General features: G+C 31.9%; 2 protein-coding genes across 8 annotated transcripts in view; both read left to right on the forward strand.

Annotated features, from left to right (window-relative positions):
- Window positions 1-706, forward strand: part of LOC143071656 (uncharacterized) — a 46,195-nt gene extending 45,489 nt beyond the window's left edge. For all 6 annotated transcript variants that reach the window (XM_076246119.1, XM_076246120.1, XM_076246122.1 and 3 more), the window contains one exon: window positions 515-706. In XM_076246119.1, coding sequence (XP_076102234.1) covers window positions 515-549 — 35 coding nt within the window. In that variant the 3' untranslated portion in view covers window positions 550-706. The remainder of the gene's footprint in view (window positions 1-514) is intronic.
- Window positions 707-3,666: 2,960 nt separating this feature from the next.
- Window positions 3,667-17,102, forward strand: LOC143071657 (ceramide kinase-like protein). 2 transcript variants are annotated; one of them, XM_076246126.1, is made up of 12 exons: window positions 3,667-3,888; window positions 5,166-5,354; window positions 5,668-5,796; window positions 6,138-6,201; window positions 6,368-6,513; window positions 8,765-8,839; window positions 10,094-10,240; window positions 11,288-11,357; window positions 12,727-12,773; window positions 14,942-15,123; window positions 15,905-16,056; window positions 16,636-17,102. In XM_076246126.1, exons 1-12 carry the CDS (start codon window positions 3,801-3,803, stop codon window positions 16,694-16,696), a joined length of 1,350 nt encoding a protein of 449 aa, XP_076102241.1. In that variant the 5' UTR covers window positions 3,667-3,800; the 3' UTR covers window positions 16,697-17,102. The 2 variants fall into 2 exon arrangements, with proteins under 2 accessions (XP_076102241.1, XP_076102242.1); XM_076246127.1 differs by lacking the exons at window positions 8,765-8,839; window positions 10,094-10,240.
- Window positions 17,103-17,417: the final 315 nt, after the last annotated feature.

Below are 17,417 nucleotides of genomic sequence, written 5' to 3' on the forward strand. Positions count from 1 at the left end.
TACCTGCTGACACAGGACGAGATATCAGATAAACAGTACAGCTGATAGGTATATAGTGTAGATTCAGTAGGTTTTCCTGATCAGTATAACAAATGTAACATTGTACCACAGTTAACCCTATGGAATTGTTTTGTTGTGATGTTAAAAGTATTTGTATTTTTCAACAATTTATATTTGATTGATAACTTTGCTAAATTCTTAAACGGGGAAGTGAAAAATAACAACGAAAAATTTACGGTGAATTTGTAATTCCTCTTTAAATTAACTGTGATTATGAAAATGCATGTTTTGTTTGACCAGTCGTAATCTTCATTACCAATGCTGCTGTTAAGTTAAATATGACAATCAAAAGTTAAATATATATGACAATCAAATTGGTTTAAAAAAAAAGACTAAATACAGAACACTAACTCATATACATATTTTATGATTTGTTATTGGTATGATCATTGATGTACTTTATTAGTTTTTGATATCCAATATTTGAAAAAAATCGTTTTGTTTTGTTTTACAGATAGAGAAAGAGATATTCAAGAAGAAAAACAATAAACATTTAATACTATCTTCTGGATTTTACCACCGTTAATTTTGACGCTTAATATTACATTGTAACATCAGCCATACATTGTTTTGTATAACGTTGTGATATAAAATAACTTCTATATCTGATATTATTAATTCATAACAATAAAATTCATGAACAGAATTATAATTGGTAATGACTCAACCTCTTTAAAAATACAATGATTTGAAATAACACACACATATATATATATATATATATATACTTTTTATATGGCCTTTCAAATACCGTTTCTATCCCTAACATCACTGAAGAAACATTTATTGTGTCTGGATCTGGTGTACGAAAAAATATTGACACCGTATGTTTGTGGCATAACATCGTGGCCACAAATTAAAAAATGTTTTTCTGTTTAGTATTAAGTTTATATTAAGATCCATTTTGTTACATCTTGTGATCAATTTTATTTGGCAATCGCCAATGGCAGTCAGCAGGGTTAAAGAACATCAGTTGTTCGACCTGTTAGTCAAATGCGTTTTGTTAAAATATACTTTTTCATTTTTTTGGTCTTTTGGAAAATGTTGTTTGAGCTGTTTTTAGACCCTTCTACAACGAAATTTGTTTTACATGCACACGTATAAAAATTGCGGTTTTTATCCAACGCAATCATAGGTTTGAACGTAGTTTTCAATTTAGACTCGTTTATATTTTTTTGTTTGGGCTTGTATCATATTTTCCCTCCGGTATATATGGACCGTTCATCCTATATTGACTCTTAAAATTCAAGAGTTTATCTAAAAATGAGGGTACTTTTTATATGGCCTTCCAAATACCGTTTCGATCCCTAACATCACTGAAGAGACATTTATTGTCGAAATCCGGATCTGGTGTACTAAAAAATATCGACACCGTATGTTTGTGGCATAACATCGTGTCCACAAGTTAAAAAAAGTTTTTCTGTTTAGTATTAAATTTATATTAAGATCCATTTTGTTACATCTTGTGATAAATTTTATTTGGCAATCGCCAATGGCAGTCAGCAGGGTTAAAGAACATCAGTTGTTCGACCTGTTAGTCAAATGCGTTTTGTTTAAATATACTTTTTCACTTTTTTGGTCTTTTGGAAAATGTTGTTTGTGCTGTTTTTAGACCCTTCTACAACGAAATTTGTTTTACATGCACACGTATAAAAATTGCGGTTTTTATCCAACGCAATCATAGGTTTGAACGTAGTTTTCAATTTAGACTCGTATATATATATATGGCAAATGAAAAAAAATACATTTCATAATTTTGTACGTTCAAAGCACTGTTCTTGAGTTATCTTTCTCAGCAACACTCAAATCTAATAAAAAGAGTACCATTGATGTATTAATACTTTGAAAACTTGAGTTTCAATGTGATCAAAGGAGACATAAGAATATTAATGTATGTTAAACTCGTCAACATGCAACATTCTTCTTAAGATCTGCAACTATCTGCTTCCAAGGGACACATGTATATGCAATAATGAACTCTGAGGACATTGTTTTTTAAGTGATACTACAGAAAAAATATAAATTATTCAGTTATAGCATTGGTTTACCCCACATCAATTTTAATCAGTTATTTTCTCAATTATTGTGATTTAAATAATCATCGTTAATGCTCAGTATAACCTTTGGATATACACTGGCTTATTTGATTTCAACAAAGACACTACGTTAAGGATAGCACCCACAATATTCTTTCCTCCAAAACTGTCGTTTAATGTACTTTTCTGTAAAATAACAGGATAAACTGAACACTTCTACATGTAAAGACTAAGCTATAGATTTAAATGGCCATTTTTATTGTCTTCAAATTAACTGCTTCCTTGGATTGGTGGATAGGTGGATTTTTAGGTTCAAGATATTCAAATGCGAAAAAAATTTGAATTCTGATTTGCACTAGACAAGACTAAAGATATGATACATATTCCAACGAGATAGCAACCCAATAGCAAAAAAATCCATCCCCTCTAAAAAAAAAAAAAAAGCTTACTTTCGAATTCAAACTTTTACAGATTCCAGTTATTTAGACCTCGTCATTTTGTACAGCTCCATGAATACCTTGGTTTGTGTTTTCAATTGTGTATTGTCCTATAGATTTATGTTAATAATTTCTTTTCGTTTTGTTAATGTCTCATTGATTTATACCCAAACTACTAATTCTAGAAAAGTTGTGAACATATTTTAAAGAGATAATATGAAATTTCTAATAATGCTTAATTTCATAATAGACAAAATTATTGCGAAATAACAAGCATCAGACAAAAATAAAAGCCAAGTATTTCACATGTCCTTATTTTTAAGTACTTTCTCAAAGAAATTGCATGAATTACAAGTTAAAAAAAAGTAACAACAAAATAGTTCGTGGTTCATGTCAACAATATGCACGAATATATCTGGTGCAGACACACTTACAGATCTTTTCTTACTATAAGTTGCAACTGGAAATGGCTAACGCCTTACAACAGTAATTGTGCTCATATTAACCAAATTTATAGATTATGACAAATTATATTAAAAATTTAATAGACATAATATGAAAAATATAAATTTTTAAGTATAAAATCGAATTGCGTGGATGGATACGAGACCACAATTCGTGGGATGAATTTTAAATATCTAAATAAATTACTGTTGTTCCTGTTGTAAATTGGTATCTTGACAGTGTCTGCCTTTTTCTATGAACATAAAAGATATCGGAGTATTATTGCCAATAAGACATTTATCCACCCAAATTAACTGAAAGTAAGAATTACCATGCGGCATTCAACTATTAAAAAAACCATACGATTTAGTTCGGTATAAAAACATAAAATATAAGGAGATGCACATACACAATGTGGTGGGTAAACATCTTTTATAAAGGCGCCAACCTGAAAAAAGAGGTGAAATACAGCACAACATAAGAATAAACTTTAACATGAGCTCTATATGTTTATCTTTTCTTAACAGTCAGTCCTTTGCTGTTTTCTAATGCTGATAATGAAATTGCGCTCAATTAACCAATCAATCAATTTATGTGTAGTACATAGAAATGATATTGATGCCACCGACAGAACATTTTTTTGCGAGGCTGCAAAATTATCCCAAGGAATACATCCCTATGTAATTCAGAGTAATGTTCAGGGCTGACCAATAGTGTATTGACAAAAACTGAATAGAATGGAATAGAAGATTAAACACCTATTGAAAATCGAGTTATCTATCTTCGTGTAGAAAGGTTATTAACCGTTGATGTCAACAAAGAGATGGATTTTAGTGTAACCGTTTCTGGCAATGCGTCGACTTTAATAATTGAGGAGGAATACATTGCAATTAATGAGAAGGAAACACAAAGTTAGTTGGTTATGATTTTATATTTCACTTCTTCCTGCAAGGCTTAGTTACATGTACGTGCAGGATATATTTACACAAATGTACAAATGGTGTAAATATAAACAAAAGATTTATCTCCCCTTATTTAACTGTCACATTATCCTGCCGGCTTCATAATTTATTTAAAATCAAGACATATTTAATGAGGCCCCTCATGGGGGGGGGGGGGGGGGTGGGGGGGGGTCCTAGTAATCACATAATCACCATTTTTTTGCCAATATAATCACATAATCATTAAATATTTGCTTATCTTTAGTAATCAAATAATCATAAACTAAAAATACAGTCCTAGGTAATCAAATAATCATGAAATATTTGGCTTAATAATCAAATAATCATTAAAAAAACGGCCAAGTAATCACATAATCAAAAACCCCATGAGGGCCCTCTTTAATGCATTTTAAAAGCCGATCTGTTTCAAAAAGTCTTATAGTTTTTTGCTATCAGTACAAATGTCTAGTCCTACACGTGTCAAAGTACATATATGTTTTTTTCCGCCTAACAGAAGTTCAAATGGAAACTTTGTTATAAACATTTTCATAATATGGACCCCCTTTTTTTGGACGATCAATGCATTTGAATGGGGACATGTAGTTGGAACCCCCCTTTTGTCTTCTTTAGTCGTTTCTTTAGTCCACGTTTTAAAACAACATTTTTTTTTATTAAATTTATGCGAATGTCACGATATTTTTAAAAGTCTGCTGCAGAACAATAATGCAAAGTATATATCGTAGATAATAAAGTCTTCCCTTTTAAAAATAAAACCTCTCTGACTCTTCTTTAATAATCACAAATGTCATGTACATGCACAGAAGTAACTCAGAATAATTTTACTCAATATGTTGTATTATTCTCCTTCAATTTCGAACCCCACCAAAAACTGGGGGCGTGTCTGAGGTGCTGCGGAAGCGTAAGCAGATCCTGCTTCACATGTGTTACCCATTGTGTTGCTCATATTATTACAAACCCGGTAATAGTCTAAACAGTTGAATTTAAAGAAAAAATATTCTCCCCCAGAACAACATACTTAGTATTCATTAAAATCGAAAATGGAAATGGGGAATGTGTCAAAGAGACAACAACCCGACCATAGAGAAGACAACAGCAGATCTGAAGGTCACCAACAGGTCTTCAATGCAGCGAGAAATTCCCACACCCGGAGGCGTCCTTCAGCTGGCCCCTAAACAAATATATATACTAGTTCAGTGATAAGGATCTTTGTTTATATTAATATTTAGGACAAATCATCTACGAAAACATCTTAAGGCTAGAGAATGGTAGTGGTGGCAGGAGAACATCAAGACTTTATTACATACAGGATTATCCATTCCCTGATTATAGATTAACCAAAGAATATGTCGACATTGGTGCAGATGAGGAAACACATGTACAGCTTCAAAAAAGCATATCAGAAAAAATTAAAATAGGTAAATTTAAAAAATAAAAATGTGTCATTCGTACGAAAAAAAGGACAGTTACAGTTACTGTATGTACTGCAAAGATAACCTGGAAGAGAAGCGTAAAAGTCACTAAACCGTTCATGTTTGAATATTAGCCTGTAGAGGCACACCAATGGTGATGACTTCCATAAATCTGTTAAAAATAGTTATAAAATTATGTAAAACCAAATTGGCCATACACAACAGGATTCTGATTTAACATGTGCTGTAAAGTCTTTTGTTATTCTTGGCTAAAAAAAGTTTGACGACTTTCATTGGTGGTGTATTAATTTTCTTTTAGCAACTGCGAGGCCAAGAAAATTAGCCGTTTTTGTCAACCCTATAGGCGGACAAAGGAGAGGTAAACAGATATGTGATGAAGTAGTGGTGCCTATTTTAACACTAGCAGGGATAGAGGTAAATGTTACAGGTGAGACAGGTACCTTGTTTAATACAATCAACGTTAACATCCAAAACAAAGTTATGTTATTACTTGTTACACTACATGTAGCATACATGCAAATACTTTATTACAATCATGTGCACATACAATGAGAAGTAAAGTATATAAGATAGACAACCAACTCTACCCACCATTATTCTCTATTCTTTATATTTTAGCACGTCATTATTCTATACTGGTTTTCTTTTGCCCGTTTGTTTCTATTCGGTATAACTTTTGCCCATTATTCATTCAAATTTATTTTATAAAGCCCTGCTAAGATCTTTATTTAAGATGATGGTTTTCAACCTGTTTGATATCTTTTGTAGTGTCTGAGAAATCTGGACATGGAAAAGAGTTTGCAGAAACATACGATTTTAAATCTGTCGATGGGTAAGCTCATAGCCTTTTCGATGATTATGTTAGACTTTCAGGATATTTTTATGAATTGTATAATTGATAAAAGATACAGAATTTTGAAAGTTAATTACAAAACCTGTAGGATGATTTTTTTTTCATTTACGACACATTTAATATCATACTAAAATTAATTGAACAGGTTAGTCATACTTGGCGGAGATGGCACTATATCGGAAATATTCAATGCTTTGATGAGAAAAACCCAGAGCTCTGCTGGTTTAGATTTGAATGACCATAACACCACGTTACAGAAGATGGAATTGACTATTGGCATAATACCTGCAGGTACATATATTTCATTGTAATGTTATAATGATTAGAAATAAATTCAGTGCATACGAAGAACTAGCGTGACGAAGTCATGAGAACCGGAATCATAGCTAAATATATTTCTCCTTGACAATTTCATATATTGTTTAAAGTCATGAAAACTCAAATTTGAAAAATGATGTATATGTTTTTTTAATAACAAAATTGATATTTTTCATTATTAAACTTAATATGTACATTATTTTTTTCAGACGAAAATTCTTTAAATTTTCCACATTTAGAAGAAGTTTTAATATTTTTTTTAATTGCTTGCTTCCAGGAAGCAATTCGCCGACACATTTTCCGTATACACCTTCTCATACAATTCTGGTGGTCGCAATACGCATGGATCTGTCACTGAAATAAACTGTTATCTGATTGTATAAACACGTGCTCAATATTCATGCTCCTTTGTTGACTGTTTACTATAAGGTGACAATCGGTAAACTTCGGATTCAAAACACGGCATTTAATGAGCTGCATATTTGTTTAATCGTAACTAACTGAGAGATTAAAATTGACGGTTATACGATATATTTGCGTAAAAAATGATAAAATCGTGCACAGAAGACTAAGTTTATGATATATACATGCATTGGTTCAAGAATTGGATAAACATTATTTTTCACCAGTCACTTGTTTCATGTGACTTTAATTTCGTTAACTAGCGCTGGGTCTTTTACCGCTGTTGGAGGCCATGTACTTTTATGGGCTTCAATTGTATTATATAGCCAAATAATCAGTGCGTCTTGCACAGAACTGATTTTTTAATATTTATGTACAAATGCATTTATTGTTGATTTTTTTTTGGAAACTAACGTTGTAACTTTCTCATTCAATGTTGACCTTTTCAGAACTGGTTTATGTTACAAGTATTATTATACATTCTTAAGCTGGGGTCACACATTCACGATTTTTACTGCCGTCCTTGACAGGACCATTCCCGATTAAAATTTATTAAAAGTCTGATCAAGATCCTATGAATCGTGGATGGAAATTCAAACTTTAATTAAAATTTGTAAAAAAAAATTTAATCACGACAACAATCAGATATTGTTCAGGAAGCGTCGATATTCAAACGTTTCCAAGCGAATTATCCCGATAATCCCGTTCTAAATCCGCTTCTAATCCGATTTGTATCTTTCGGAAGGTAAAATTCGACCGAGTCTGTCACGACTGCGTCCCGATTCTACCGAATGTAATCCGACAGAGATCAGATAGTGACAAGACAGTGAACCGACGCTGACGGAAGTTATCCGTTGGAAAACTGTCGGCATACTCGGGATGATCAGGTACTGTCGGAACGTAATCCTATCACGGTCCGCTCTATCGCATCGCTAACGGCTTTGCCTGGTCGCAGTCGTATTGTATTCTGTAATTGTCGGGACTCTGACGTGGGTATCATTGACGAATTTAGAATTAATAACGGGACTGTTTCGGAACGGTTTCGGCAAAAACGGTTCGCAATCGACAAGATCTGGATGCAATCTGGACTCAATCGGCAGAAACACAGCAATGAAAAATTTCTCCAGATCATTCCCGTTCCACAGGACACCGTCCCGAATACACAGAACATTGTTAGGAATTCGATCTGATACAGCAGAATCTGTCACGACATAGGCACGATTGTAATCCGACTAGAAAAAATCGGCTGAGTTTTCCCGAATGTTACGGGACGCACCTAACTATCGGGGTGCTTTGCCGAACTATTCGGACCCTTCCCGACCAGTAGGAATCTGTTACGAACTAAAACGACTGCGTTCAGACAATAATAGGACATTCCAGATAATTGAGGACACTAATCCGACTTTTTCACTTTTCGTGTCGTATCGCTGTCTGATCTCAAACGGGAGCAATAATCGGCAATGTGTGAACCCCGCATTAGCTGTCAATGCCTTGCAGTAGAACACATAGAACTCCCAATGTTATCATGCGTTTATTATAAAATTGAGAATGGAAATGGGGAATGTGCCAAAGAGACAAAATAAACACATTTTAATTATTATAAGATTCCTTATCATTTATTTTAATTCATTTGTCAAGGAAAATACAGATTCACTTATGACAGATTGAAAAACATGTTGCAGTTATATATGTTGTACCATGCAATCTTTTTCGAATTTATGCGATGAAATCATTTTAGCATCATCCAGTTTAGACAGCTTGTTAAATACATTTTATTTTTGATATTTTTCACATTAAAATGTGCTGCAGTTTTATATTTCAGGCACAGGTAACGGTTTGGTTAGCATTCTTCATGGGTGTAAAGATGTATTGACATCTACATTACATATTGTCAAAGGTATGTTGACGACTATTTTTGTTTGTTTTTTACCATGACATTGCCTTTTTTCAACACAAAAATGCTCTTTAAGTACATATATCTTTCGCCTTTCTTTTACTGCGTCTCTATTACTATGATCCATCAAGTCTACACCATTAAGAATTAATCGATTTCGGATATAGCAGTTGGCTCAGAGTCTGAAAATTGTTTGTGATTTGGGTGACATTTCTTCCTGCAGAGTATTTTTTCGAAATCTTGCACATTAAACTTTCGATTCGGAGGTTACAAGTATTTCAGAAAATGATAAATATAATTGGTATAGCATTGATATTTTATCTACACAGGAACTTCACTCACAAAGTATCCATCATATTGTCGCATATAATTAAAATAATATGCTTATTTTACCTTGACTCTTGTCACCGAAAACACTTGTGTCTGGTTTTATACATTGTGAAACAACTTACAGAGGCAATGTTTACTGTACAGCGTGATTGTTTTGATGTTTACCAAGCCGTTAGACAAACATCACACAATGCACTATAAACGAAACCGCTCTACAACAGGATTTAAGCTTATAGGATTTGGTTTCACTTGTTACACAACACATGGTTATTTGGAATAGTAGTTTATTAAGCCGGTCTGGACCAGTGTCCATAACGGACGATCTCCTGTATACAGTAAAATACATAAGTATATATACAGAATATAAACAGTGTCAAGGTTTCTATTAATTTGACCATTATAGTTTTAATTCTAAAGATACAGTGATGAATATCTATTAAGTTGACTCTAATTGACATGTTTTGACCTACCTGGAAATTGATGTTTGAAGAGTACACGTATGTCCAGTGTTATAACTAATTGTAATTGCTACATGTCACCACCTGGTCTGCATGTAAACATGTTATATGCAACCCAGCGGTCAATTGAACAACCTTTTACAAGGTCATGTTTTTCTTAATAGATATTCCCCTGTATTTATTTTATTCAATTTAATAAACATTTTGAGAATATATAATCATAAATATAAATATAAATATATAAATATTTATATATATATTTTAAGCCCATCATATTGTCACACACTAATGTTTAAAACTATCTTAAAATAAGGCCCAGATCATATCTATAGTTCCAATTACAAGTGAATCACAGGCATGTTCTTATTAAAAGAACGTTGTTCATTATGAAAATCTGCATACAAGATTAAGTAATAAAAATGTCAAAAAAAAAAAAAAAAAATATATCAGAAGAAAAACATTTTTGTAGGTAGGAGAAAATGCTGTAATGTTACTGGAAATTATAACGACGGAGATCTGATTGGTTATGGGGTATTTATAGCTGCATATGGATTATTTGTGGACTTTGCTGATGATGTACACAGATTCCGCTGGCTGAGAATATTTAGGATCATAGGTTTGAAGCAATACTTTTTTATTTGTTTATAGTGTGATTCGATTATGAACGAATGATGCAGACTCTAATAAGAACACAAGTTCTTACTGTACATTCGTTTTGCGTAAAAATGTGTATAAATGATATTTAATATATACTATTCTTTGGGCTTACACAATGTATATTGCATTGGCTAGTTCTTTATACAGAACAAGTTTCTTGATTACGTAACAAAAGGCAAGAACTGTGATTACTTATTTCGACTGTTGGTCTGTTACAGTTGTACGGAGGACGTCCAGTCTGACTTTCCTTTTGAAATTAAAACTATTTTACTACTTTCTGCATTAAGCGCCCCACTATGTAAAAGACAATTGGCACCCGATGATCTATTATGAAAGTTCACAAGAAACTAATTATCTAGAGAACACAGTATGGGCTTTGCTCATTGTTGAAGGACGTACGGTGACCTATAGTTGTTAATGTCTGTGTCATTTTTGGTCTCTTGTGGACAGTTGTCTCATTGGCAATCATACCACATCTTCTTTTTTATAAACACTTATCGTTTATGTTTTGAGTCTGCTCCTCATCCTTATAGACACATTGAACATCATACTTATTGTTATATTGTCTTCATCTTTTATAAATATGCATAAACAGTTGCATGACTATATGATTTATGCAAAATATTAACATCAATTCAACAAAAATCCTATAGTAATCTCTTTAACATTATTGACGCTAACTATATAAACAAACCCGTACAGGTCATACCTCCCTATGAAATGGTGAACATTTTCTCCAATTAAGCACTATCTGCCTCATTTCAAAAAGGCCTTGCTAAAAACCGTAACCAATCATTAATTTAATAAAAGTAACATTTAAATCTAGGTATGTTGTACGTATGAATTTTATTAAACGAGTTGCATTTTGCAAATTTTGGCTAGATGATTAAATATGAAAAGTTTTACGTATCCAGATGACAATTTTTTTTTGTACATAGTGAAAAAAACCGTCTTTAAGAGCAGTTCTTGTAGGTGACATTATGATCAAACTATACTTTATTTCCAGCCGTTCCATTCTACTACATGTTTTTGAAGAGCATTAGGGAGATCAACGTAGACATCACATATGAATTTTTGTAAGTAAGAACACAAAATAATTGATATTGAGAAATTATAATGTGCACATTGAGTCTCATGTATGAGATACAACATGATTCCAATACCAGGCTGAAGAAAGTTTGCATATGCTAGTGAATTCTTATAAGAAAAGTGAATAAATGCAACAGTACCCTGTTCAAAATTCATAAATCGATAGAGAAAAAACAAATCCGGGTTACAAACTAAAACTGAGGGAAACGTATCAAATATAAGATAACTACTACACAACAGAGACACAACACCAAAATGCAACACACACAGACACGAACTATAATGTAACAATGGCCATTTTTCTGACTTGGTGCAGGGCATTTTATGAAAAAATGGTGGGATGAACCTGGTTTTGTGGCATGCCAAACCTCCCGCACACAGTTTATTCAAATATAAATGATTGAAAACGTACCTCAATTTAGTTTCATCAACTTTCTACATGTATTCTGTATCAAAATTCTTTACGGATAATGTTAATATTTTGATATTTCTGTATGTATTTTTTCATTAATTTTGAAACATTTTAAATTTCCAACAAGAATTACCATATTGGGTAGATATATTATAAATATCCGAAATTGAAAACCCCAAATAGCGGGTCTGGGTCTTTACAACTTGCAAGGATGCTACTGAACTATAATGTGGTGTGTGGTAAATTGAATCTTATTTGAAGTTGCTTTACAAATTGTTTAAAACTTTATTGGTTAACAGAACATTATTTGCAGAGAAATGTGTGTCGCAGATAACCATGTATATGCTCCATGTTACATTTGTACGTACGTATCCACAATACCGTCCTTTTCACATCGCAGATAACCATTGACAAATAAGATTTCCCACAAAATATGTGCCTAAGTTGTAGCATTATAAGGTATATCTATATGAGCGTCCTAAATGGTGTATAGTATACAACTTAACATCTCGGAGGATCTATGTTCGCTTCGGATTTGTGTTGTTGCAAAGTATTTTCTGTGTATTTTAGGGTTAACTGTTGGTATTCCTTCCCTTCCTTTCTATTTTTACAATGTTAATGTAGTTTTGTTTTGCTATTTAGTTTATACTCGGACATATTATATATATATATATTACTTTGGTTAATGAACGGATAAATTAAAAAATAAAAAGAACAACAAAAATTTAAAGAAAACAAAATAGAAGACGTGCTTATTTAATCATATTTCAGAATTTAAAAAAAATGTTTAAACACTACGAACATGTAAACTAGACATTAGAATCAATGTCTTTTTGACTTTTTAAAAGTTGTTTATTTGTTTTCTATTATCGATTATATATGTTTGAGTTTAACCATGATAAATCTATCACTGTAACAGCTGAAATAACTTTCTCATTTTGTAGAGATGGAATACTGCATCATTCAAAGGAAGACAATATTGACTGTCAAGGTAAAAGTATTGGTAAATTGTGGCTATTTACACTTCGAACTCAATATATTTTTCATGTGAACTCTAAGTTTGTCATATCAAAACAAAACATTAATATTTAATGAATGGCTATTATTCATTTTGAATTTATTGCACCATAAAATTAAGTTCTGACTCTTCATATTGAATAATCCGCAGGCGGCGGATTATGTAAAATGTGAAGAGTCAAAAATTAATTTTACGGTTCAATAAATTCAAAATAGGTTATTGCCATTCATTATAAATAAATTTCTATCAAAACTAAGGCTCATAGAAATTTTTATATTATTTATATTAACAATAACAACGTACACACATGTTGGCGTATGAATACACAAAGTCAGTCAGAGTGGGAGTGTCGCAATAAAAATTGACAACATTAAAAATAAAATGAATACTTTTAACCAATCACATAACAGTAAAATACACCAAATTTATTTATAGTTTATTGTAGGTACATGCATAATCGCTATTAAACAAAATTACATGTATAGACTGGTGCATTTATGTGTTAATCTCCAAGGAGGAAGTTTCAGTTAAAGACCTCTCTTTCAATTCTGTTTTAAAGTTTCAAATAAAAGCATCAGTCAGGATTCTACTTCTTCAAAATTATCTCCCCATTACACCAGTTCATTTTCACAATCGTAAAAATGGAAGCCATTGTAGGGATGACGCGCTGCCAATTTTGCTCTTGAAAATCGATAAATTTATCCACATAGCACCATCACGATCCTAAAATGTCAGTTGTATTTTTAATTTAGAAGACAAACGTATCTACTAGCTTATGAACATCAGTTAATGGTATTGTCTGCATTGGGTCAACTTAAAACTATTTTCTGATCGGTTGTTAGGGGGAATTTTCGAAAATTCTTATCAAAACATTTAAAGAAATTCTAATTAATTATTTCGTGGAAGGGCAGACTAGGTTTGTTTAGTGGTCGAAGACTATAAACCCTAGTTATCACACTCGAAAAAATTTATTATTTTTCGAAGATATGCGTTTTCATCATCCAACTTGAAAGACTGTCGTCAAGTACTTTTAGTAAAAAAATAGCTATTCGAACACACCTTCTCTGTTTTTGTGATTCATTAGATAGGTATTTCACTTGACCCATATATTTCATCTATTAGTACTGTGATTTTGTTTATGTTATATAGTCAACCTGTAGCTTTGATATATAAAACTAATAGAATCTGAAGCGAGATGATGTATCAAATATTTTTGCTTCGTACGATTTCAAGATCAAATATTCAACTCAAACACACCCCAACATAAAAAGGTGCACTCGATTTTCACTTTTCGATATAATTGTTACCCATTTTTTGGAATTTTTTCTTGAGTCACATAATGGAAGGGCAGACACGAAAATTACTTAACTAATATGTTCTCCGTCCGTGGTAATTTTTTTTTTAAATCGGAGTTTATGTATTTTCGTCATCCAACTTGATAGATACCCATGTCGTCGACTTGATATCTAATTGTTCTGCTTAACTATGTAATAGATAAATTGAACACTTATGCAAATGGTGATTTAAAATAAAACACTTCGTTACTGAGAAGAAAATTGTCATTTTATTTGTTTGTTAACTTTTAAAAATTTTGTTACTATAGTAAACATCACAGTAATCATTTGTCGCCTTCTCGAACAAAGAGCTTCGATTCTTTTGTTCTATTTCAACCGGGTTTCCGCATGTCATCATATATACCATGATTCCGTCTAAAACTTGCTCGGATTAAAAATAGTTAAAAAGGCTAAATAAAGTACGAAGCTAAAGAGCATTGGGGATCAAAGTTTCTAACGGCTTAATGGTTTTATACTGATCTGTGACAGATTAATCAACACAATTTAGGAATGGTCTGTCAGTTAGTAAACATTGCAAGTAAACATGGTTGTACAACTTGTACATTGTTATAAACGTTATATGTTTTTTTTTAAACTATCTCTGAATTAAATTTGAGCAAAGATAAAAATAAATCTTTAATTATCACACATTGATACATTGAGCAAAAATCTGAGATTTAAATGATACGAAGACTGTCTTCCTGATAATAACGGAATGTTTATACATTTTGCAACCACCATAGACAAACTAAGTCTCTGGTATTAAGTACGATGTACTTGTTGAAACTTGATTTTGTTTTTCTTTAGTTAAACAAAAGAAACGTTTAATAAATGTAATGGCATTCACCTATGACCTAGACTTTGAAGACTATACTAAAGAGAAACAGCGGGAGAAGAATGACCAGTTTGATTTACTTGACTATACACCATGTTCACGATTTGATTTAATAAAACATTTCTATAATCTGGTAAATTTGACTAAAGAACATGTAAGTAACACGAATTATTTCTTTTCTTTCATCTTTTATTTTATGATTTTTAATTTGAGTTTCTTTTATATATTTCGGAGTTTAGTATGACGTCCATAATCACTAAACTAGTACACATTTTTGTTTAGGGGCCAGCTGAAGCACGCCTACAGGTGCGGGATTTTCTCTCTATATTTATGACCCATTGATGGTCTTTGGTCAGGTTGTTGTCTCTTTGACATCTTTTTCCATTCTAAATTTTATTTTATAGTGGTAAAACAATCTCTGTAGGAAAGAATTACCTAAGAGTGATTTTTCATGTGTCTGTAGATATTTTGTGTAATGAATTACATATTCGTTTCGATCCATTATACACCAGACTAGTTCTGATTTTTGAATAAAAAGTTTAAAGTCATTCGACAAGAGTGAATTATCTTTTATACTAATAGTTTGTTAAAACAAAATCTTATTTTTGATATTTAAATAGTTTTTCTTAAGTTATAATGCATTGGGTTGCGGTACTTGTATGTTTGCATTCAGGACCGAAGTGAGGCAAAAATGGGGTTGGCAAGCTGATGCCTATTACATGTATAAGAAATAGCGGTTGGGTTGCATTCTGCTGAATTGAATCGCAAGAGTCCATGCATACAAGCTAATAAACATGTATAAGCTTATTATATATAAGCCGTCGAACTATGGGACATTCAAATGGTGCTATAATCAGTTTTTAAATATTCAATATTTTATTTATACAAATTAAAATGTTATTTATTCGGAATTTTTATTTTTTTTATTTTAACAGCTCGACAGCGTTAATTTTATAACTCACAACAAGGTCACATCTTTTAATCTTGAAGTCACAGAGGACAACAATCCATCTGAACAAGAACAAAATCTGCGATATAATATTGATGGTGAAATTTATAGTATAAAAACACCGAACCTTTTTGTTAAGTAAGTATCAGTTTTGAGAAAAAAAAAATATTTCAGGATGATAAATAGAATACCGCTTTTTGAAGTTAATTGAGAATTGAATGAAATGTTTTGGACCACTAATGACAGTAAAGTACGATTTTCGTCCCTGTCCCGGTATCTAGAGATCGTCATGACCGTCCAATTTTGCAAATCAAATGAACAAAGGCGGGTAGATGCTTCAGACAAAAATATAGCACTTTTAGTTGATAACATTCCAGGTATGAAAATTTGTTCTTTTAAATATACGTAAAGCATTTTTGTTTTGTTTCAAAGTGTCACCTTTAAGATTTCACTTATAATGGACTTCCTAACAACACTTTAAAGATAAGAATGAAGATGTGGTATGAATGTCTATGAGATAACTCTTCACACGAGGCAAAATGACACAGAAATTAACAGCTACCGGTCGCCATATGATCTACAACAACGAGCTAGGCCCATTCCGCATAGTCTGCTATAAAAGGCCCGGAAATCTCAACTGTAAAATAATTCAAACGAGAAAGTTATACTTAAACATTCTGATTAATCCATGTTAAAACTATACAATCTTTATTGTAGGTTACATCCTAGATGTTATAATGTCTACAGCTCGTATACAGGACCCCTGCGATGGTCGTAACATGTCAAATCAGCAACGAGTGTTGTGACCACACCTAAATATACCAGTCTTGATAAATATAATTACGACGTTTAGTATTCATGAAGAGACGGATTCTAGTATATATGTTTGCCCAAATAGTAGCAATCCCAGAAAAATATATTTATCATTCATAAATTAGTTCTTACAAGATTTTGAAGAAAATTTATTTTTCTATTACGCATGTGGTTTATTTTAGATGAATACATTTTGTTTAACGGACAATTCTAAGATAGACTCGTTGATGTGAATGTGATCGTGTATCAAACTAGAAATGAATTTCGCATGTTTATTTAGATTTAGTTCGTAGTGTATAGAGTTAAATGCATATATAACTGGTGTAAAACATTCAAATAGTGAAATACTAAAATAAAAAATCTAAATGGAACATTGTTCATTTGTTTTTTTTAACCATGCAACCATCACTGTCAACTTGAGTAATAAACGCAGCTTTCACCTGGGATATTTCTCGTCAGAGACTTTCAGACCAGTTGGCATTTGAAAAATTGTAGCGGAGAACCAATATTGTGTATTTTTTTACTTTGCAAACAAAGAAATCAATCTTATTAATATAAGCAACATCCTTCATCATTAATCAGTTCAATCAAAAATATATCCTTACTTTAAACTTGAAATCGGAACATTATTAACCAAAAATCCGAAATTATTTTAATATGGCGAAATGTCGCAAACAAATGGCGTT

Source organism: Mytilus galloprovincialis, chromosome 4 (genome assembly GCF_965363235.1).
Source record: "Mytilus galloprovincialis chromosome 4, xbMytGall1.hap1.1, whole genome shotgun sequence".
Lineage (NCBI taxonomy): Eukaryota > Metazoa > Mollusca > Bivalvia > Mytilida > Mytilidae > Mytilus > Mytilus galloprovincialis.